Here is a 23573-nt window from a genome sequence, read left to right as displayed (position 1 = left end):
ATCAGGCTCTTTTAAATTTTGTGTTAAGAGCTGAGTTGGCTTTGTTGATTGAACACCTATAAGAGCACTTGGTGGTTATTACTGAGCACATGGATCATTTCTTTAATGCCTGAATCATACTAATCTCTGGATCTGTAGAAGAATTTTCCTTCCTGCCAGTTTAGTATTCTTTGGGGGAAACGGATTTTTCCTTCCTTGCCACAGAAGGCTAAATTTCTGAGAACAGGGAATCTGTCTTCCACTGCTTTTAACTATTACGTATTTAAGCATCATGAATGTTGCCAGTGGGCCATAGGTGTGACAGTTGTCATTTTTGGCTGCTAGAAATGATTTCAGAATTGTAAATTTAAGTGTTATTGCAAATTTTTAAAGATACATGATAAGATTAGAATTGTGGGGGTTTTGAGTTTGCTTTCCTAGGTGAACACAGTGTAGCCATACTGTTGTCATTTATCCCTTTTTAATACTTTTGACCATGATGACTAATTTCTATCTGTGCTGACAGAATCACAGAGACTTCAGACAAAGAATTTTCTGATTTTACAAAAACAAATGAACTATGCAGAAAATGTACAGAAAAGAAAATAATGGAAAAAGAAATTATAATTTCTGGACCTCTTGAAACTGTTAATTTATTATGATTGGGGGGAAAGAACTGAAAATTTTGAGTACTAAAGTTTGAAACTTTAAAAAAATCATCTACTCTAGTATAAAACCTAGTATTAGCAGTCCCTACTTAGTAAGGTGTTAGCAATATAAATATTACCTTCAGAGTGAGCAGATGTAATGTAAATGGCTTCCATAATACAGATGGAAATCATAGAATAAATTAGGAGTAGAAACTTTTTTTTTAACACTACTTGTTTGTAATCCCTGAAAATGTAATATATAAAATATATATGGTCAGAATCCAGTAAAACTTTAAGTAGATGAAGTTGATGTGATATTTGACCAAGCTGAATTGCACTGAAAGCCCTTTGCTGTCTAGTTTCAGCATGAGAATTGCACTGATTATATGTAACCCATTTTTATCTACTAAAGCATGTGTTAATGTATTTTGGAGAGAACACAGTATTCCAATTTATATCTCTTTGAAAATACATCCCTCGTTGCTTGCTAAAATATGATGGAAAGTGTATCTCTTAAAATGAAAGTAGAAATTTCAGCATATGATTTTTAAAATAAATTGAATCAAGTTCCATGAATTCACATCACAAGCTCATGCAGCTGGCAATAGGAGCTCACATAAGCAGTACCCATCTGGCGTTCAGAAGGTTGTATCTGATCAGTTCAGGACAACATATAGGGCATATTTTGTATCTTTGTTCTAACTCACAGGTGGCAGCTCTGTCTGCTAATCCAAGTGAAAGCTTCAGCTGGAAATGCAAAACTGCTTTTGAACTTGCATATCCTTCCCCACAGATGTCTGAAGCCATGGAGATGTGTTTCTTTTATGATTCCTGTTAAATCAGGGAATGAATTATTGCATTAAGAGTAAAGTCAAGCAATGAATCCTCAAATATCCATTTCAAGACCATGTTTTTTATAACAAAAGAAAGCTAAGAATGACCAAAAATACTTAATTTTGCATGTTTTTGTGTAGTAAAACTCACTGTAGACCTCACTTCATTACATTAAAAAAAATCCTTAGTGTAGAATGATGAAGTAATCACTGTGTTCACTGTATTCTAGCTTGTTCATCTAAAATATGAGCAAGCAGTTTACAAGCATATTTAGTTTTGTTTCTTGACACTGTTAAGTACAGTTAGAAAATTAAATTCTCAACTGCAGAGTATGAGAATTTCAATGTGTTTTTTCAAAGCAGCTTACCATACTTCAGTTTCTAGTAGTAACTTGTGCAACCTTTCATCTTATGAGTCAATCCTATAATTAGTATCCTTCTTTGCCAGAGGCATACTGCATGTTTGTTTTAGGTACAGAATGTCTGCAAGAAATTTAACTTAATCATTACTTTTTAATGTAAGAGCTGGTTAGCTCAATTACACTAGATTAAAGTGAACTTGAAATTCCTGAGTTACAGAGAAGGGACTAATCTGTGACCTGTAGTGGATAGGTACTATTTCCTATGGTATTTTCTTATGTGCACTTACTAATGTGGGTAGCCCTTCAGCCCAGGCTTGCAGTGGCTATAAGCAATTATCTGTTTTCTGTATGGAGTGGGTTTGCAAAGTTCTTATTTAACTTGGCCATTAAGTTACTCAAAATTGTTCCAGGATTGCATGCATTGCAGTAAAGCTGCAGAATGTTTTTTTCAGTCAATTTTTACTTTATTGTTTTTGGGGGTAATCTGAAAAAAATAAGCGGTGGTTACAACTATTCAGTACTTTTTAAACAACCTCTAATAACAGAAGCATTAGGCTGTTTAAAATATATTAATTTAATAACATGCTTTTAAGCAGCATTCAGACTGAAAATACTGGTTCAAATTTATCTCTCATAATCACACAGGTAATTCTGGGAATAGTTGCATTAGCACTACTTCAGCAGCATTGAGTTTTGGTACCTCTGGTATAAATCCATGCTGACTGCTATGGCTTTGGGTACAGAATCCAAGCTGTGACTGGCGTGTGAATATAAAACTCTGCTAAACAAATGCACAGTAGTATGTTGGGGTTTTTATTCTACTTAGTGCTGGTAGTTACTATTTGACTTGATGATCTTAAAGATCTTTTTTGACTTCTAAGGATTCTATGACTCTTAAGTTGCTCGGCTACAAAATACTTAGGCTGTGTTCCACTTAAATTTCTTGTTTTTAAGAAAATACAGTGGAAAACATGGAATCCATCTAGGCTCAAAATTTCCATACTGCCAACCTCCTATTAAGAAAATGATTGTCGAGCAAAAGAAAACTGAAGTACCACAGCAGAGAACTGGAATTACCTGGAGGACTGGAATGTATTGGAAGTAGGATAAAATGGAATAGCTCTAAAACAAGAGTTATGTGCTGAGGACCTTAGCAGTAATGATTCATTGTAAACCAACACCTCATGAGCTGGAAGCAGCCTTATAGAAGAAAGACTAATGTTCCTACAGATCACTTGTATCCTCTACTTTGCTCACCTTTAATTCTTTTGGTGATAGACCTCACACATTCTCATTCTTACCAGTTCACTTGTGCTAAAGCAGTGTGCTGCCAAACTCCTCTTTTACAAAGATCATAGAGTAATCTCACATGTTATTTTGGGCCCTGACATGTGCCTTTGAGTTACAGCCTGTGACTGCTTCCTAAAAACATGAGCTCTTTGTTAGAGCTTTCTTAACTAAAGGGTTGTGTCCACCAGTTTTAGTAAAGTTTCCTTTCAGTCCAGTGGTATGATTCTATGTGCATATTACTGAATGTAATTTATAGTTACCCTGTCTGCATGTGGAAATTTAAGATGGAATTAATGCATCCTAATTTGGGCATATAAAAGTTAATGCTTAGCACTGAAGTTGTCAGCCCAAACTCCCAATCATGGGTGAGAATTTGGTACCTCAAGAGTTCAGGTAAGCCAGATAAGGTAAGCTTCAGTGACTAACCCTAAGCAGTCTTTCAAGCCTTTTCAGAATAATTACTTCTCAAAAGATTCTGTTCCTGGCTTTGTTTTAGAAAGAGAGCCTAAGGTGACAAGCTCTGACTTTCTCTTCAGGCCTTCAGACTTCTATACTTCACCTAGAAGCCAATATCAGGTTAGATGAAAACTGCAATCCAACATTGAATAATTGTGTCTAACTCCCTAAAACCTGATCTTACTCTTTCTTCTTTTGAATTAATTTTAAGGAGGAAAATGACTTTTTTAGTGTAGATTTTTTTTTTTCTACCGCTGCTATATAAATAAAAACACAAATAAAAAATTTAGAAAAATATTTTTCTTACTTTTTGGTGAAATGTCTCTTACAAACCAAAGCCCATATTCTAAGAGAACTTAGAACTAAAGTTAGAATATGCCAGAATTGAGGCCTGCAACCATAACGGGATTCCCTCATGTATAGTTACTGTAACACAGGTTGTATTTACATTGCTGCATATTATTTCCCACTGGGCCTTTGTTCATTTAAAGCACAGGTTAGGCAAAACCTATAATTCTATGTCTCACTTTATTTGCTACACACTATTTTATATTCTATGCAGAATGTGAGGTATTAAATACTGCTGGACTTTTCTGGGGTTCTGCCACTGTAAAGAAGTTGTTACAAATTTTGCAGTTGTGACTGACTTTTATCTTTTCAATGGAAGTGGTGTAAAATGTTTAATATCTGTTAGCAAACTGAAACAGAGGAAGTCGAAGGCACCCCAAAACCTTTCATTGCTTCTTTACAAAACCAGAGTAGGATGCCACCTTCTTGACTGTGGTTGTGTATAATGGCTACATCTGTGAGCTGGTGATCTTAAGTTCACTCTATGTTCAGTGGAGAGATCATGGGTGGTGTTTAAAACAAATCAGACTAATTACACCCTAAAAGAGCCTTTCTCCTACCCATCTGCCCCCCCAGCCCTCCCCATCCCCTGTAGAGAACGTTCAGGTAATTCTCTCCAAAGCAGATCTTTGCTTTGGTCAGATGAATCTCATTTATAGAGCTTGACTTTTCAAAGATAACCTTTCAGAATATCTTCTGTATTCTATGGCTAGTTCCTACTGACTTCCGTTAAAGAGGGGAGATGTTATGTTTCAGATTAAGTAATATAATGAAGCAAGGATCTTGTATATAGCAGCCTTTTGTTCTGTATAACTTGACTTTATCCCCAAAGCTTTAAGTGGTGAATTAATAACTGCTTTTCATAAGCTATTATTATTTCTGATGTCAAAGCTACAGCTTTTTCATGTGTAATACAGTTTGCATGTGCATGCACACTGATGCACTGTAGGTAACTTCTTTGCAATAAATCACATTTATGATACCTGCAGTAATACAATAAGCATGGCCAACTTCTAAAGGTGTTGACCTCTATGTTACAGAATTTTGAAAATTTATATTTAATCCCATGTATTTCATATTACTTACCCCCCCAAAAAGTGCTTTTAAAAGAAAACAGATTGCAAAGTTAAAAACTTAAAAAATACTAATAGTGTTGGTTATGCAACTCATAACCTTAATTCAGAATTTAATTCAGCTCAGTGGAGTATATTATGAAACTGTCTTAATTACGTAAACATGCTTTTTGTTTTCCCTAGTGCCGACTTATTTCTCCCCCCAACATGTGCCTTGTGTGCACATGTGTGTGGAGAATTTAAGGTAACTTAGTGATACTTAAACATAATCATAAACAGGAGAAACATAGGTGCTGAGCAAGCCTAGGTCTAGTTTATTTAATTTTGTTCCAGCCTACGTATCACGTGACTGTCGGCTGTGCAAAGTGGGGCCCTTACTGCCAAAGTTTACAACTGGGCAAATTCAATTGGAGAGAAGAAGCGAGCTTTTACCAAGCTCAGCTTCTAGCCTAGTGACTAAAACAATCTCCATGAAGGTGGTAGAAGAGTCTTCCTTTCATACTTCTTGGCAAAGGGCTCTGAAGCTTTCTCAGAAGGCAGAAACCCCATCATTACCTCCTCTTTCAAGAGTCACATCTGAAAGGCATTATAAGCCATGCTTGTGATTTCTCTCTCTTAATTTAATTTAAAAATGAGATCATAGATTTTTTTGTTCTCCATAGTTTTAAGAGAAGGTAGAAGCTCCTCTCTGAGTAATTTATGGGAAGAGCAAAGTATATTATCCTTCTCCAGTTTTCTATATCTGTGGGCTGAGCATGGTAACATATGGAACTGTGTTACTCATATGACAGGTATTTCAGATTCTATTCTGTATTTGACATTTCTTCACACTGCATAGGAAGTATGTGACCTAATACAGGCTTCTAGCTTCCCCAATAGATTTGGATTTTAAAATTACAGATTTTAGAGCTTAACTTTTGCATGCTTAAGCCTTGTCCCTTTGTCACTCTTCAAAATGGATACCAAAATACAATGGCATCAATATTTTGTGTGTTGATTTTTAGATTACTCTGAATTATCTGAAATCTGGAAGTTGTGAGTCTTCTGTATTTTATCTCATATATTCTCTCAATTTGAAAATAACTTTTTAAAAATTTAATGTAATAAGTTGTCCAGTGTTGAACACACATGCACACACACGTGTATTTCCACATCTCTTTGAGTACTGATTTTTTATTAGTCATGACTTATAAGTAGGCTCTTTCTGCATGGGATTGCTAATACTTGGAAGAATTTCCTTAGCATTTATATTTTTGATATTCGGTAACAAAAAAATACTAGTACATTACAGAGAGTTTGAAGAGTGAAGATGTCTCTAACTATCAGGATTGCATTTTCCTTTCCCAGTTATTTCAGATTTTAATTGTAGGCCAGGAGGCAACAAGGGAAAGGTACTAAAACTTTATTGAATTTTCTAGTAGAGCTGGAACATCTAGCTGTCCGGACTAAATAAGTTATTTGGCCAATTCAAAAAGTTGTTTTTTTGAGCAAAATAAGGAAATTATTCCTGCACTTAATTTGATATTCAAATATAGTAGTTTTTCTTAATGTATCACTTATTGATCTATTTTTTTATTTGAATATACAATCACCATTTTCTAAAGCTTTAGAAACTTTATGAATGAAATTTATCACAGTATACTCTGTTATTCTGATGACAGAACAGCTTGCAAACAAGTGAGGTAGCTGAATACTTTTACAAAGCATTTTCAAAGCAAGGAAAAAAGCTATAGTTCTTGAAAAGGTATTGCATAGACTATTAGTGATGTTTATGGAAATTCTATGTCAACAAACTTCGGACACAGGCTTGCAATTGTTACGAAATCTTTTGCTTTACTCCCTGGGTGTTACCACAGCTGAACCAGGACAAGGAGAGAAATAACTGAGATAGAAAGTGAAGTGTTAGAAATCACTTCTCATTGAATCAGAGAGAGGCAAAACCTCTTTTATGACTGATTTACATTTCATTTCTTGCTTTACTGGGATTTATAAAGATAAATACATAGATGTATATGGAAGAGCATATATATTCCCTGCCTAGGGGCAGCTCAGCTGCTCTACCGGCCCTCAGTCATAGTCACAGATAGAGCTTTCCACACTGTCATGTTTCAATCTACTGAAAACCAATCCATGCACCAATCTACAACCTCATCACACAGCAGCTGTAAGAGCTTGCTTGAACCTTTTGGAACAGATCTGTAACCTGTATGCATGGAATTCACAATGTTCAGTTGCCCTTTTGATTTATGAAAGTGGGTTATTCTCTATTGGCTAAAGAGACAACCTTCAGACATGAAGGATATTATTCTGCTATTTACATGCATGCCATTGTCATTTAACTAGTGAATATACAGGTAGATTCTGAAGGGTACATGGCCCCCCTCTCTTGCCTTAGCACATGGGTAATGGCAGTAGCTGCCCTCCTGAACAGGGTTTGCTTTTCAGCAATGCAGACTCTGCTTACGTGGGCAATGTCTTGTTAAAGTGTTTTGGGACTGGGAGTGATAGAGTGTGTATACAGAGACTGAATAGAGCATAAACTGTCATAAACAGAGTGAATTGTCTCAAATACTGCACAGAGATGTTTTTGTTCTCTAACTGGGTAGTCCTAAACATTAAATGGGACCGCACATACAGAATACAAAGCATTTCTGCTTTCATTTTCTGTTGAAAAGATAAAAGAGCTTTCATAGCCTGTGTGGGGTGGATGCATTCTATAGTTGGATTTTAACAAGAGGATAGCCTAAAATAGTGTGTTCTATTTTGCAAAACGTGTGGCAAAGAATGTGGTTGAAAGCACAAGTTAGAGGTGATGTATGAAAATAGATTTTCTGCTGTATCTAGCAATATCATATGTTCTGATGTAAGCTTTATGGGACATGGTTTTAACGCATGAGAACACCTAAAAAAAAGTTGTGTTTTCAAGAACATAGATGTTGCCCACCCTCAGCTGTCAGAGATGTGAACTTGGCTTCTAGAAGCAAAAGTCAGAAAGATAATTGTTGCCAACACCACAGTCATTAACAGCAACATAGACTTGGTGCCATCGGATCACACGAGGTGTTTCCAGTTTCTGGAGGAGAGATTTCTTTTCATATTAATAACCAGTTATGTTATGTTGAGGACTAGAATATGTAGTTCAGCAGTGACACAGATTTTATTCCACTTCCTCTCACTTTTTTTTGCTTACTCTCAGGTATTTTCAGGTTATTTGAGGGTAGCAGTGATCTGAGGCATTACTTTCGTGGAGTGGTATTTTCACATGGCTGGACAGTTCTCCAAGTTGAGAGCTTTATGTATGAAACAATGTTACTTTTGTGCCCATATAGTGGTTCAATTTAGATCACCATGGTAATACCAAGATTTCACATCTATGAATTGCTAAAAGAAAAATGTGTTGCAGAGGTTGGCTATGCCTTACAGACATTGAGATCTGTATCCAGTACTGTGGAATTCATATATATTTTAAATTCACATACACAGTGCAATTGTTTTACCATTTTAAACATAAAAGGCTGTCAGCAGCTGGAGTTTGTGAAAATACACAGTGCAAGAGAAATGGTCTTGGAAATGAATAAACCAAATTTCAAAGATTTTAATTTATAAGCATTTTTCTCAGGATTTCCAAACAATGGATAAATACTTGAATAGTCATTTTCTCCCCTAGGGCTTTTTGGTACATTTATTAAAAAAATAACAAAACCAGCAAAATAAAACAAACCAAAACAAACAAAAAACAAAAGTTGTGGACCATTAGCTAAAGGCTTTAAAGTCTGCACTTGGAGCACATTTGAAAAATGTGGTTTGACATGATGAACTTTTGGGTGTAGGCCGTGCATGCAGAGGGCTGTCCTTTTACAGATGTTGGGAGACTCTGTCCCCACTGTTTACCACAGTCTCCAACAGCAATGTTTAATAAAGTTTCTTACCTCCTACTTGAAAGATCAGGAGAAGGGAGCCAATCTGCTGCTTTGTAAAGACTCAAAGATACTTTCAGGGTTACTTACTTTCCATTTATGTTAATGCTCAGTAGTATATAAAACATATGTATTTTATCTATATGTGCAAATCTTATGCATGTAGTATCTGACTTGTCTATATATATATTACATACTTTTGCTTGTCTGGGGCTAGGTAAACATACTGCCTTCTTATTTTAAATTAATATAAATATCTTCAAATTTGGGGGTTTTTTTTCAAAATGAAGGAATTTCAAAGTAAGCCACTTTGCCTTACATTGGCTTGCCTTTTCTGTGGATCAAGCACACACACAGATAGCCGCTGCAGTTCAGCTGACAGGCAGTAACTTGTTAAATTACATAACTTGAGGGTATGTCTGAGCCCTTAATTCTTGTCAAATTAAGGTTGATACCACTGAGTTGGGCCATTCGACGTAAAGGTAATGGGCAAACATTTTTTGTAGTAGGCTCCTTTCCCCCGTCAACCAGGAATACCCATATCCCAGGAATTAACAACATTTTAACCTTTGCATCTTACTTTCAATCCTGATTGTAACAGATGGCACTCTGTCCAATGTTACCATGTTACTGCTTTCTAAGTGCAGTTTGGATTCGTTTGTGATTTTGAGAAAGCTGTCTTTAGGTTAGTATTGACTTGATGTGTTAAGAAAGAAACCGAAACATAATATTGCACGTTTTATTCTCCTCAACTTTAGTAATTATTATATATTTCCTGTATCCATGGAAGAAACATACAATGTTGCAAGTTCTGTTTAACATGGTTGATCTACCACAGAAAGCTTTCTTTTAGGTTTGCTGATTCCAGTAGCGACTGTAATGAATCATGGTTCCAAAAAAAAAAAAAAAAAAAAAAAAAAATTGGAGAAAATAACCATGAAATAAGTGACAAAAGAAGTCTTTTTACATTTTGCCCTGTCTCTTGTTGTTTGGTATAATAGGCCAAAAATCCAGCTATTCCGTTTATTGGCAGAAATTTTAGTGAAACAGCTGGGATTCATCTGTTCCGTATTAGCTGAGTTACTGCTGTTTAACTGTCTTGGATTAACAGAAACTTTACTTGCTTTTAAGGACCACACCTTTGCATATACTGCCATTATAATGTAATATTGGTTAATTAAGGGAAGAATGTGTGTTTAGGCTTACTGTTCAAAATTATACAGGAGACAGTTTGATATTTTGGGTAATTCTTCTTCAACATAACCACATTTTCAGAATATGTTAGACTGAAAACTTTAAAAAGGAAATCAATTTCTTAAATAAAATGTGGATAATATGCACATGCTTTTCCAGAATCAGGAAACTGTGTGCACCTCCTCCCTCTTTTCTGAATGTATCACATCCAGATCACAAAGTGTTTATTTGGGTATTTAAATTTAATCTTGTAATCATCTAATAGATGTAAGTACAAGTTTAAGATGCAACTCCTTGTTTTACTGAAGTGGGACCATGGTCAGTGAGAAGAAAGAGTTTATGAAAATGCATACATGTCTGAGTAACACTGAAAGCAGAGTTCAGCAATGCCCAACGGGCCACTTCTACAATAGCAATCCACTTCTGAAATGTTGGTCTCTGCAGGGAAGATCACTATCATTGTAATTAGAGCTAGACTACAATGGACTGCTCATAGTAGCTATTCCAAAAAGTTCTTTGAAGGTGAAGATGAGTGGTAGGCATTCTCAGGAATAGAAAATTGCTTTCTCAAGTGAAAAAAAATCAACCAAATAAAACAAATCTTAAACATCTAGATGGCTAAAAAAATTTTAAATCTTGCCATCCCCATTTAAAATGAAATCACTGTATTTCCAGTTTGAATATTGCTGATGGGCATTAGAGAAATATATAATTTATGTTTTCCTAGAACACATAATATGTAATCATACTTGAAAATACATGTATTTTGTGAGCAAATGAAGAGAGACAAAAATAGAGAAGCTTCACCTCCCTTGCTCTATTTCATTTTTGCCCTTCAAAATTGACCATTCTTTTTTCTGCAAATTGTGAAGGCCTAATTACTAAGAACTGTTTAGTTCTCTTATGTACATTAATACAAATAGGTATATTGATACAAAAAATACTTGAAGATGTTCTGATCGGTTGTTTTATTGTCTGGTTTTTAAATACTTGTCCAGTCTGTCTTTAACCTTCTGAAGATTAGAGCAGGCAGTTGACTGGAATTGAAAACCTGATACCAAAGCAGAGTCTGATCTTCACACCAAAGCCAGTACACATTGCTATATAGACAGGCTTTTATATAGATTTACTGCTCTCACAGGTATCCTGGCACTTCATGCAGAAATTTCTTCAGTCTGCTAAAACTATAAACATAAAACTACAGCTGCAAGAATCCTAGAAACTGAGTAAAATGTTTTCTCTGTGGAAGATTGAGATGCTCCTGCTGAGAGCAGGAGCAAGTTATGACAAAAAGATTATGACACTGATTGCATTTTCTTTAAAATTAACGTTGAAGATTTGGAAAAGAGGCCATAGAACTTAGCTCTGTGATGAATAGTAATTATTGGAGAACATGAGGAGATGGATAGGTAATAACTATGTAAGAGCAAATATATCTGTGCCAGTGGCCAGTCAGTCTCAGAGTTATTAAAGTGTGTCCTGATGTTCAGAGGGAACCTCCTGTGTTTGAGTTTGTGTCCATCACCTCTGGTCTGAGAAAAGAGCCTGGCTCTGTTCTCTCTGCACACTCCCTCCAAGGATTTATACAAATCAATGAGGTTCCTCTGAGCCTTCTCCATCCCGAGCCATCCCAGCTCTCAAACTTTGATTGTAGGAGAGAGAATCTCCAGTTCCTCAGTCATTTTTGTGTCTCTCTCTTGTACTCTCCCCAGTTGCTGCACTCTGTGCAATTTGGCAAGTCAAAAGCATATAAAAAAGATCTGCTATAAATTTGCTCTTCAGATTTTGATGTGACAGTGGAACATAATAGTACAAATTGAAGGTAAATGGAAATATTTAAGCAGATGTAAATGCAGTAACTTCATGCTGAAATCAGGAAATGAGCAACTAAACTTTCTTTCTTCTGTATAATGGCCATGATTTAATCTCTCCACCTTTTTATATTACCGCATTTACTAGCAACTGCATGATACTGTAAGCCACAGAAACTGTTTTTATTTAATACGTTTGGTGGGTTATTTCTTTAATTTTCTGGATTCTTTATTTCATAGAAGTAGTGTTTTCTTTGGCATTAGGTAGTCTAAGGACTTAGAATTAAGTTGATTTTTCAAGATGCCTAGGTTTTGTCAATCTAGGCATTATAACAAAGTAATATGGTATCACAAACCCTGTGGTGCCCATGTTCAATGTGTGTAGAGGAAATACATAATTATTGTGGAAAATTCCTGAGTAATACAATTCCACTGATTGCACTAACTGATCTAGGAAGTTCTCTCCTGCCATTATGAAATTGCAATAATGATATTGAACAATTGTATTTATGTACAATCTGATTAGAGGTTTTAATATACTCTGACAGATATTTATTTCACAATTTAAACTTATGACTGTATGGACCATTTCTTCGGATATTATAATCTTTAGGTTTTAACCAAATATCTTCTGGGGTAAATAGGCACATTAACTTATTTTTGTAAGTTAGTAAAGTACAGATTGTGGCTTCTTAAAAATTTGCTGTCATAGAAGTACTCTGTGTTTTATTCCTTTTTCTCATTGAATTTAGGAGGACTTTAAAGTAGATGAAATAGGCAGGCTGTCAAAATTCTTAAGTTGTTTAAAAGATAATTTAATTTTAAAATACATAATTAAGGTAGTTTCAACAGTTGTAGTTAAAGTTTGGATCCTTTAAAAATATTTTTCGCTTTCCACCTAAAGGTAGCAACATTTGTCAAAGCTAGAAACATCACTTAAGTCTTTACTAATACGGATATAAATTCAATTTGTTGAATGTTGACTAGAGGGATTATCTAGTATTAAAAGAAAAATCACTGAAGAAAAAAAGTCATCAGAGTTGAAATCCTAGGTTTGATCTTGGAAATGACCACGGTGCCATGACATATGCAACAAAGCAGGATCATAATTTTGACAGCATTTGAACTTCTGGGGGTGTCTCAGTGCCCAGAAAGTTTCCTTAAGGGAAGTTCATGTATTTGTGACTCCCTCTAGTGGGTCACTCTCTCAACTCTATGCTAGGAAATGTTCTCCATATTAAATTCATGTGACATTAAACATTCAGATGTCTTTGTTTTCATGGTGAGGATCTGATTCCATTCTCATGGACAGTCTGAATGTGTCTGTGTGCATCTCCACTCATTATCGCATATTTTGCAATGTATCTTTTCTAAGACTTTGTTTCATACTGAGGTTGCTGTTGATCATATCTATTTATATGTGCAATTGATCCATTAGCAGATGAAACATTCTCTTTTTTTCCTGGGCCACAAGCCTCTTCTGTTTCCCAGATTTTCATTTACATGACTATATTCTGGAAATGTCTGCAGTTTGCCTTAATTATTATTTAATTATATTTCAGGTACCACCAAGGTAAATCTTGTGAAGATCCCTTCAACTGCTTCCAGTCCTCGAGACACTGCTCTGGCAGCTGTTATCTGCAGTGCACTTGCAACAGTGCTCTTGGCTCTTCTCATCCTTTGTGTTATCTATTGCAAGAGGCAGTTCATGGAGAAGAAACCAAGCTGTGAGTTTCCAATTATTACTGTTTCTTTGTAATATTTATAGGGTGGTATTAGTTTGGCAGATCTCTCTGTAGGTAAATAAATGAAATGCCTACATTATTCAAGCAAGTTTAGCATTGAGATGGTCAATGTAGCAGAGCCCAGGACTCCGTTCAAGCTTGCCAGCCCAGCGTGGAAGTTCCAGCTGCTACTGAGAAAATGCTGTGTAAATGTCCAAAATACTCCAGTTGCATCAACTGCATGCTGTGCTCTGCTAGATGCTGCACAGATACATTTGGACCATTCATCATCCAAGATGGGACATTACAGAGTTGCAAAGTCAGTGTGGAAATACCACTTTGAAAGATCTGTTCATCAAATGCTGTTGTGAAACACAGATTAGGTCATCAAGATAATGAATGTGGCCAGTGTAGATGAGAGATTTGGCCTTTAACAGTTTTAGTTTCATGGGCATATTCAAGATTAATTAAATGCCTAAGACAGATTTGTAAATTTCTTTTAAATCCGTAACAGCTCATCAATATAATTTCTTTATAATAAACATTTTTCTGCCTCTTAATTTAAATTAAGAAAGAAAAAAGTGAAAAGCACTCTAGTTCCCATTTATTGTTTTATAAAACTTTTATTAAAATATGTTTATAGCATCTAATGAACCCTGGATGCCAAACAAGAATAACGTCTAGGATGAATTAATGCTATTGTTGCTTTCAGCACAAGCAGAAATAAAAAGGTTTAGAGAGGCATTGTAAGAATTTTTCCTAACCTAGAATTTGCTTTACAGTGTGAGTTTTGAGAAATTCTGACACAGTGAATTCAAATTTAATTCAGGGAAGTGTAGTAACTTGTTTGCCTTGGCCTACAATTATAGAGATTAAAGGAAATCTGTAAAGCTCTTAAAGAGAATATAAACAAAATCCCAGCGGCTGAAAGCTGACTCTGGAAAATTTCAGATGGGAATCACTGAGAATCGTTAAACACTGCAAAAAGTGTAACAGTGAATAAGATATACTCTCAAATAATCCAAATGAGAGCAGATGTCTTCCTAGAAGAGGCTGTTCAAGGGTTTGTTTCAAAATCTGTGGTTTACGTTATAGGAAGCCACAGGGAGTGTGGATCTTTCAATTGCAAAATGTATGGACATACTTTATAGCATGACAGTTACACGTTCTGTGAAGAAAGAGGCCTCTGAGCAGGAAAAGGGGTAACACTCACTAACACAGATTTTTATTCACTTTGTTCAAAGGGTCTTTGAGATCTCAAGACATTCACTACAATGGCTCTGAATTATCATGTTTTGATAGACCACGGCTAAATGAATATGACCACAGAACATGTTGCCAGTGCCAGAGAAGTACATCACAGACATGTGGTATGTTAGGTCTACTGAAAGGTGACTTTGTTTTATCTAACACTTGAGTTATGACAATTAGATTTAACTGCAGAGCTGATACTGTGAAACTACCCTTTGTCCTAGGCTAATTTCTCAATAAGCAGATAGGATTTTTAAGTAGCTGTTTGGGGGGTTTTGTTTTTTCCTGTATTCATTTCAGTGACTTCAATTGGAAAAAAAAATTAAAGCGTCTATCTCATTTCTTTCTGTTAAAAATAGCACTGCATCTGGCTTTGAGACTTAAATTAGTGTGAAGGCTTCCAGAGTACCAGAAAGTATCTAAGAATATGATACGAATGCTAAAGGTCATTAACAACCTGGACAATTCAAAGACTTGGCATTTTGTGAAGTCGTATCAGAACAGATGCAGTTATGACATTAAGAAATTAATTACGTAATTTAACGCAAAAGCACAGGCTTAAATATCATCCTGATAGCTTAACTTAGAATGCTTCCACTTACGTGCATTCAGCTGAGAAGAAAATCAATTTAAAAAATAGATACTCATGACTGGCTTCTATATTACTTTTGGAGGAAGGACTTGGCTTTTATAAATAATTCAATTTTAAAAGAATAAAGAAGCTGTTTTTACAGCAAGAAATCTCTTTCCTCAATCCATGTATTATAATGTAACTGGCAAACCAATACTCAAGTTTGAAAAAGAAAAGAGGCTAAGTTTATACAGAGCTTTGACAGTTTTAACACTATTAAATTAATTTTCATTCCTTAGGACCAGTTCACTTGATTCCCTCACTGTGCTGTGATGAAACCTGTAGCATGGAGCACAGCAGTCACAGTTGTGCTTTCCACTCACAGACCACGCTTAATGAAAGGTAACTTAGTTTTACAAATGTGTATTAAACATGAAGTATTTTTTTTATGCAGTCAAAGTAATATTTATACAGAGACAACAGCTGCTTGAAGTGGAATGAGGGATTTTGATGAACTGTAGCCATATCATCCCATGTTGTGCAAGAACAGGTTTATGGTGAAAAACTTAAGTATTACTTAGTAAATGCTGACTTGATACATGGGCTCCTCTGAAGAAGTGGCTTCTCTGACTAGCAGATAATCTTCATTTTATTCTGTGGTACCTCAGAGGCTTTGGCCACCCCCTCTTCTGCTAACGGTTAGCAAGTTGCTGCATAAACCTGTGAATCTGGTGGGACTGAGGTACAGTTTACAAGTGGCATGAAGATTTTTTTTTTAGGAACTCTTTAGGACTGCAAGGTTTGAAATATCTATTATTTCTGAATTTCTAGCAGATTTTAACCTTTATTTTCTCCTGATCAGCTAAGTGCAGTAGTAGAGTAGTTATTTTTACAGCAGGGCCATGAGCTAAATATATAAAATTTATGGTGTCCTTCAGAGTTTCCTGGTTACAGATTTTAACACAGGATGTATTTATTTCTTTTAGCTAGAATAATTTTCCATATAAGGTTTGAATTGGTCTTGAGCTGTTTTGTTCTTATGGCCACATGTAACTAAAAATGTAGAGGCAGCTTCTTCATAAGTATTGTTTGCGCAAGGTGACTTAGCGACCTAAGCACAAATATCTAAGTTTTCTCTAACAACTTGTTTAAATGCCGACAAGCTTGAGTCATCCTTGTATACCACCGAGGCTGACAAATGGAGAGCTGTGTACTTTTTGAGGAATCTTTTGGTTAAGGTTTTAAAAATAACTGTAATATCCATGCTATGTGGACATCAAAGATCCTGTGGTTCCTTCCAGTAGAAATGGAGTTTATGCCAGTTTCCTTTGCCAGAATAATGTATTTCCTTCAATTGTGGTGCAATGTCCTGACTTTTGGCCTCATCTCTGAAAATGCTTTGTGTGTATATCAAAGCTATTAAAGCATCATGTTTTGGAAATGAGTAAGGCTACTTAAAATCTGTTATAGGCATGTTAATTGGGATGAGTTTTGTCACACTGCATGTCAGACTTAATATAGCCTTGGCATTTTTATAAATCTTTAGACAGTTTTTGGAAATAAAATATACTGTTATAACTTTCTGGTTTTGTTAATAGTTATTTTGGTGTATATATAGTGAAAAACACTACTGGACTTTTAACAGAGTTTGGCACATGTCACTATTATCATGCACTTCAAATATACTTGAGGTAGATAATACTGAGTTTCCACTTCTACTTTCTTCCATTTTCCATAAAATAAAAATAATGCTTGCCCTTCTTTAATACTATGTCCTTTCCATGTGAAAGAGAATAGGAGAAAAACTTGTCACATTTTGAGGGCTAGACAGCACAAACTGGAAAATCTAAAGTGAATGCATTTTCAGGTTTAAAGCAAACACATAGTTTCAAGCAGTCTTGTCTTGTTGCCTGTTCCATTCTCCCAGTCTGAAGCCACTTTACTTCTTTTACTTCTATTAGATATTTGTCTGTCTAGGGTTTCGGGATAAAAACAAACACAAACAAAAAACTACCAAACCCCCCTAGTGCTGAAGATTCCAGAGTCTGCCCAACCATCTTTGTTGCTGCACTTTGAGCCTGTTATATCTTGTCTTAATACTCCCCTCCCCATGCACTGAGAAAAAACAAAATCCTTCTTCTTTGTGGCAGTGTTTGTGTCTGAATGCTACTATAGTATTTTTGTCATATTTCTGACCGTAAACAACACCAACTGTTGGGGGTTGTTTATGGGCAGAAATCCTGGATTCAGTGGATTCACTGGAATCCTGGATTCACTGTCTGAAGTAGTGTTCACCAGAGCTTTTGTCATTTCCAGACAAAGAACAAACTGTTTTCCTTCTCAATAGATTTTTTTTGTACAGGATGTCTCTAGAGAATTAATATAACCCTGTTAAACCTTCTTGAAATACCTATAATTACAAATGACAGTAATTACAATACTGATAATATTTTCTGGAATGCTTTGTAAACCATGTGCCTTTTATCCTTCTGCAGAGCTTCTGATTCTGTTGGAGAAATGATTCCTGCTTTCCTTGGTTCTCTTTCACATTCCACCTGTGGAGACATTCCAGATGCTTGGCCTCTTATGCAAAACTCAGCTTGTTGTGACAGCATTTCTGTCTGTGAATCATATTCAGAACTGGCTGGAGGATCTGCAAAGTCCTGCAGCCCTGAGACTGAAAATGCAGCCACTGTTGGATTGGATAATAACCAGGAACTAAGTGAAGTACTTCTTTCAGCTAAGTCTCTTGATGGAAATGTTGCAAAGTCCTTTGAAATCTCCGAACACAGAACATGCATAGAAGCTTCATCACTTCCGAACTCGGTGACTGCTGAAACCCAGCCAAAGACAAAGTGTAATGGAACAACAAATGACTCTACAGACTGATAAAGAGGTAAAAAACGTAACTACAAAGGAGTGAGAATGAGTGCTCCAGGCATGTAGAGCTAGATAAAAAGAGAATTCTAAGAAGGTGTAGGGTTATATGTCTCCATAGGTTACACCTAGCTATTGCTGAAATAAATTAAAACTCTGCAAGAGATCCAGCAGTTTCACATTTTTAAATCATTAACTGAATTTGAAAGGTGTAATTTTGAAAACTGTGGTGTTGAAATAATATTAACCAGAATACAGGGGTAAGTCTGTACACCAGTCAGCTTTTATCAAGGAATTTTTTCATTAAATTTCAAGGGAAAAGTTCAGTTTAATAGCCTTATGACCAAACCATTATGTGAGGCTAGCCTTTGTGAGGGAGAACTGAGGAGTTGGCTTTGCTTATTGCAAACAAAGCATTAAAGACATACAAGTGTTCATCTAAAAATATTTGCAGAGCCTTTCTGTGGAGTTACTGCAGTAGTAGTAGAAACAGAATAGAATCTCAAATGCCTTGTAATGCCATTTATATTCCCATGTCATCAGATAAAACATAAGTTTGTCCATAAAATGCAATTTAATCTATAAAAGGTCATAGAAAATGCAGGGCTGAGGTCAAAATGCAAAGAGGTGATAAACAATTGTCTCAACTATCTAACAGTGGAACTGTCACAAAAAGTCATTCTGCTACTGCTTCATCATTATATCTTTTTGAATATTAACTATGCTCTGTATTTTTAAAATGGAATTTTCTACTCTTGGGAGTAACCTGGAGCCTCAAGTAACTAATCCGTGAAAAGATTCCAAATTATGGCCTGTGTGCTGATGACACGTGGTGGTGTTACTCCAGGCTTATGCAGGCTGTGGCTGGAAAGCTGACAGTCTCCCGTGCATGAACTCAGAGGCAGGAACACAAGAAGTTGCCACTAATATGCACCAAATTTAATTAAGAAAATTGTGCTATCTGTAATTATGAAAATTTGGGGCCATCTGCAGAAATAAAACTTCATTCCTTTGATCCTCTTCCATTTGGTTTGCATGCCACTTTTGTTTTATTCCTAAATATGAAGTAGAGAGTAATTAGTATTTCGCAAAAAACACGCGCATTCTGAAAACATGTAAGTGCAACAGTTTCTTTGTAAATCCGGCCTTAATTGCTTAGGTGACATTGTCAAGAGGAGGAAGGGGATGGGAACTGTTCAATCAAGAATTGTTTTGCCATTGACTTCAGTGGGACTTAGCCCCCTGAATATCTGCTGCTGTCGCTGACAATATCAGCCTTATCCAGGTGGCACGTATTTCTCTCAATGTGTTATTTAGAGCACAAAGTTCTGTCTGTAATGATGCTGGGTGCTCTCTGCCCATGTGTTGGATCACAGCTCTCATGGTTTCCTTCTTGTGTGTGCCCAGTACCATGTGGGGACTGTCGTATCCTGTAGCTGTGTGTGGGAAGGGACAGTGATGTGGCTATGGCTGCAGATCTCAACACTGCTAGTTCCCAGCTCTCTTGATGTTTTAAGGGAATGCATTTCCATATTAACAAGATTTAAAAAATCAGAAGTTTGTGGGTGTTTTCCCACTAAATCATGCATCAACTTCAGAGGTATGCGATTAATATTATTTAAGTTTTCTTAGATCAAAAGAACCACAGAATTTCAAAATATGACTACAAAAATTAGCTTTTATTTCACTATACTTGTTGTGGTATATGAATTGTAAATTTTCTTGATTCCTATGTGTATGGAGACAGCTTTTCTAGCATCTGAAAACCCTGTATGCTTTGATAGTTTTCTGCTATCTTCTATTACTACTGAGATTTGTGTATAATTTTGAATAATCAACTTCTTTGGGAGGCTTAAGTTTTTCTTCATTTTTTTCCTCATATTTTTCCTCATATTTTCTTCATATTTTTTCCATCAATAGACCCCACTGATTCATTTTGTACAATTTCTCCACATTCAGACTCTACAGTGCATCATTATGTGTGCACTTTTGGCAGAGAAATTTCAGTGGTGTTCACAGGACAGGACCAGGACTAGGTTTACCTGAGATGTATTCTCAGGATGAATACTGCCCAGCTGTACAACTCCAAGAAAATTATTTTATCTCAGTCTATACAATTTTTTCCCACTTGCCCTTCATCTTTCATGTCTTTTTAAAATATTTTGAGGGAAGAATGGTCTTTGTACTGCCTATGGGTGTATTACAGTCTTGCATAGGTCAATGTTTTATTATATTTCAAAGACAATAATACCATAAAATCAGAATACAGCATATTTTTATATGTGTACACTCAAGTATAAGCTTTTTAATGTGGGTTTTAATATAGTTTCAATCTTCAGGTTTAAGTGAATTTTTACAGCAAGCAGTAAGTGTACTCTACTCTTTTAGTGTTCAGTCAAATATAGAAGTACATACAGGTTTCTTATTAATTTATGTAACCACTCTCCTGTCACTTTTTTTTAGGGACTGAAGCTATTTCTCTCAGCACTAAAGCTGAATGCTTCCCTTACATTCCCTGCTGATTCTCATCAAACATAGTCTGGTCTTCCGTGTTGCATGGGTCCCAAACCAGCTGGAACAAAATAGCATCATTTCACACCTTCTGAGCAGTTGTGTCTGAGCTGTAGCAGCTGTGAAGTGAAACTTCAAGGAGCATCCTATGAGGACCCTGAAAGCGGATTTATGACCTTTTGCATCTCTTCTTCTGTTCCCTCACAGAATCTCAAAACATCTTACAGAGTGAGCTTAATAGTATATGTAAATACAGCAGGAAATACAAATGCTTCAGTGTGTTTAGGGAGGGTCTCTTAATATGGCTACAGGTGTCAGAAGATGTGGGACAACAGGGTGCCAGTTACTCTGCCTGCAGATTTGTGCATGCATTAGGCTTTTTTTTTTTTCTGCTGGTTTTAAATTTAAATAATATTCCTATTATTGAAGGATGTAAAAAAATGATTTCTGTTTATGCAAGGATCACCTGTTATTAAGCTGAAGCGTTTATTATGTATTACAATATAGTCAATAAGCTAGTTTGGGGAGTTAAATTAGCATGTTACAGTATGTATGGTTGAAGTCCCCTCCATCCAATTATTACATTTCTGGGAGGTGGCATTGTTCTGTTTAATGTAGCAGGAGATTAGCTTTAAATTAGGTTTAGTTGAACGAAGGTCAGACATATAGATAAGGACGTTGTGTTTAATTAGTAGTCTCAGTATTGGAATACAGCACTTCTTGTTATAGCATATAATTTTGGATGTTGAAATAATTGTAATCAACTGTCGAATCAAACTGTCAGACTATAGCAGGTGTGCCATGAAAGCATTTATACAGTGAGACTGTTACCAAGATTTTTTATTAATGCATTACTTTTAAGGGTCAAGCTTCATGGTGACCTAATTAATTCATTTAGGAGTCCCTTTCATTCAAGACACTCTGTCCTCACTGTAGTACTGTGTCAATTAAAATTTTCCACACAAAATATAAAAAGCAATTTGCTTTATCACATTCCTTAATACCTTTTTTTTCAGCCATTTTCATCCCTAAAATAGTTTTTGCTTCTCTGGATAATCCCAGTAACCTCTACTGATTTGTTACACTCAACAGGCTCACACTTGTCAGTGATGAACTCTAGCAATTATTCCTTAAAGTACCCAATGTGCCTTGACTAAAGCAAAGCAATCAGCAAAACAGATGCAAATTTGCAGTTAATATTACTCATCTTTCCACACATGGTTTGTGTGGCAATGGAAATGTTGAGACAGTATTCAGAATCCATTATGGAAAAAGACTTTTGTTTTGGAACACACAGAAGAAGGTTGGACATGCACAAGAAGAGCTAAAAACAGTACAGGCTGCCGTGGCAGGGAGATGCTCCAGCTCTTCCCCAGTGAAATTATTCATTCGTGCAAGAGCCATGAATAACAGTTCCCAAATTCAAACCAAAGTGAACAAGTTACCCAAGTGATTTTTTTGCTGTTGTTTGGTTTGGTGTTTCAAGTAGCAGATTCCACCTTTTGGTCACTGATGGAATAATAAGCAATTATACAGTACAATTACTCAGATAAATACTTTCACGTATATATTTAAATATGAGTAGTTTTGAATAATTTCTTTGTTTACTTGCATACATTTAAGAAGTTACAAAACATTATTTTTCACTACATGTGCATGAAGAGATGTGTGCTTCTTTGTACATACTTTGTAAATAGAAAAAATATCCAATGTGCATTTCAGTATATGGCAAAGTATTTTTAGAACATATGGAAATTTAACTTTTCACTAGTAACAGTTCTTGAAAAAGCGATGTTCAAAAATTTTGCCAGCATCTGCCACAGTAAGTATGTTTTCCCATTGGAATTTAAACTTTGTATAATTGTTTTTGTTCAGCAACCCTAGAGAAAGATGCTCTTCTTTTTTACGGAGTGACAGCTTGAGAGCAAATTGGGAGGAAAAAATTAAGAGTGTTTTTTAAATATGTGTGTATATTTTGTATATACTTTTTTTCTTAATTTAACCAAATTGGTCCTTTGTATATTGCCTGTGGCAAGCAATGTTGTACATGCCAATAGAAAACACACTCTACCACTGCATTTAGCCTGCCCACATGTCATGTCTAGGGACTTACAGTGCTGTTTTAAATACTCCTTTAACAAATGTAAATTAAAATCTTGTATAAATTGTTTTGTAATACTTTTTCTACTTGTGAATAAAACATTATGTGAACCAGTCTTGGTTTGTTGACCTCAAATTAATAATAGCATTCTATACAAATTTAGTGATTAATTCTTCTAATTCTTTTAGAATTCCATAATGGTGTAACTGTATTAAGGTCATGGTAGAATTTGGTGCATCTTTGTCTTGAGATGTTTGCTATTTAGCAGTAACATCATTCTTTAAGCAGGAGGACCCTGAAGAAGCAGTAAGTTAACATCAATGCTTAAAATCATAGTGCTTCAAAACTTAAAAATTTAAGTTTAAAAATTCTTCTTCTCAAGAAATGGGGGGTGGGGGGGAGAGAGAGCTGGTAAGCACCACAGATTACAATGTCTTAGAAAAGAGAACCTGGTGCTCCACACAAGTAGGCTGTTTCAGACAAGACAGATAAGTAAATGAGAGGAGCTGTATTTTTGAAGCAGGATTGGAGTCATGGCCCCAGTTTAAATGATTAAGAAAGGAATGGCGCAGTCCTACTGACAAGAGTAGAAGACTGAGAAGAAAGAGTAATTTGATAATTGCAT

General features: G+C 35.7%; 1 protein-coding gene across 1 annotated transcript in view; it reads left to right on the top strand.

The window, feature by feature from the left end:
* The window catches only part of TNFRSF19 (TNF receptor superfamily member 19), a 59950-nt gene extending 36887 nt beyond the window's left edge, over positions 1-23063 (top strand). The window contains exons 7-11 of the mRNA XM_008630978.2: positions 13476-13640; positions 14882-15007; positions 15759-15861; positions 17955-18355; positions 20800-23063. Of these exons, the coding sequence (XP_008629200.1) occupies positions 13476-13640; positions 14882-15007; positions 15759-15861; positions 17955-18348 (788 nt within the window). The 3' untranslated portion in view covers positions 18349-18355; positions 20800-23063. The remainder of the gene's footprint in view (positions 1-13475; positions 13641-14881; positions 15008-15758; positions 15862-17954; positions 18356-20799) is intronic.
* Positions 23064-23573: the final 510 nt, after the last annotated feature.

This window comes from Corvus brachyrhynchos, unplaced genomic scaffold, assembly GCF_000691975.1.
Source record: "Corvus brachyrhynchos isolate BGI_N302 unplaced genomic scaffold, ASM69197v1 scaffold363, whole genome shotgun sequence".
Lineage (NCBI taxonomy): Eukaryota > Metazoa > Chordata > Aves > Passeriformes > Corvidae > Corvus > Corvus brachyrhynchos.
This window is presented reverse-complemented; position numbering and strand designations above follow the sequence as displayed.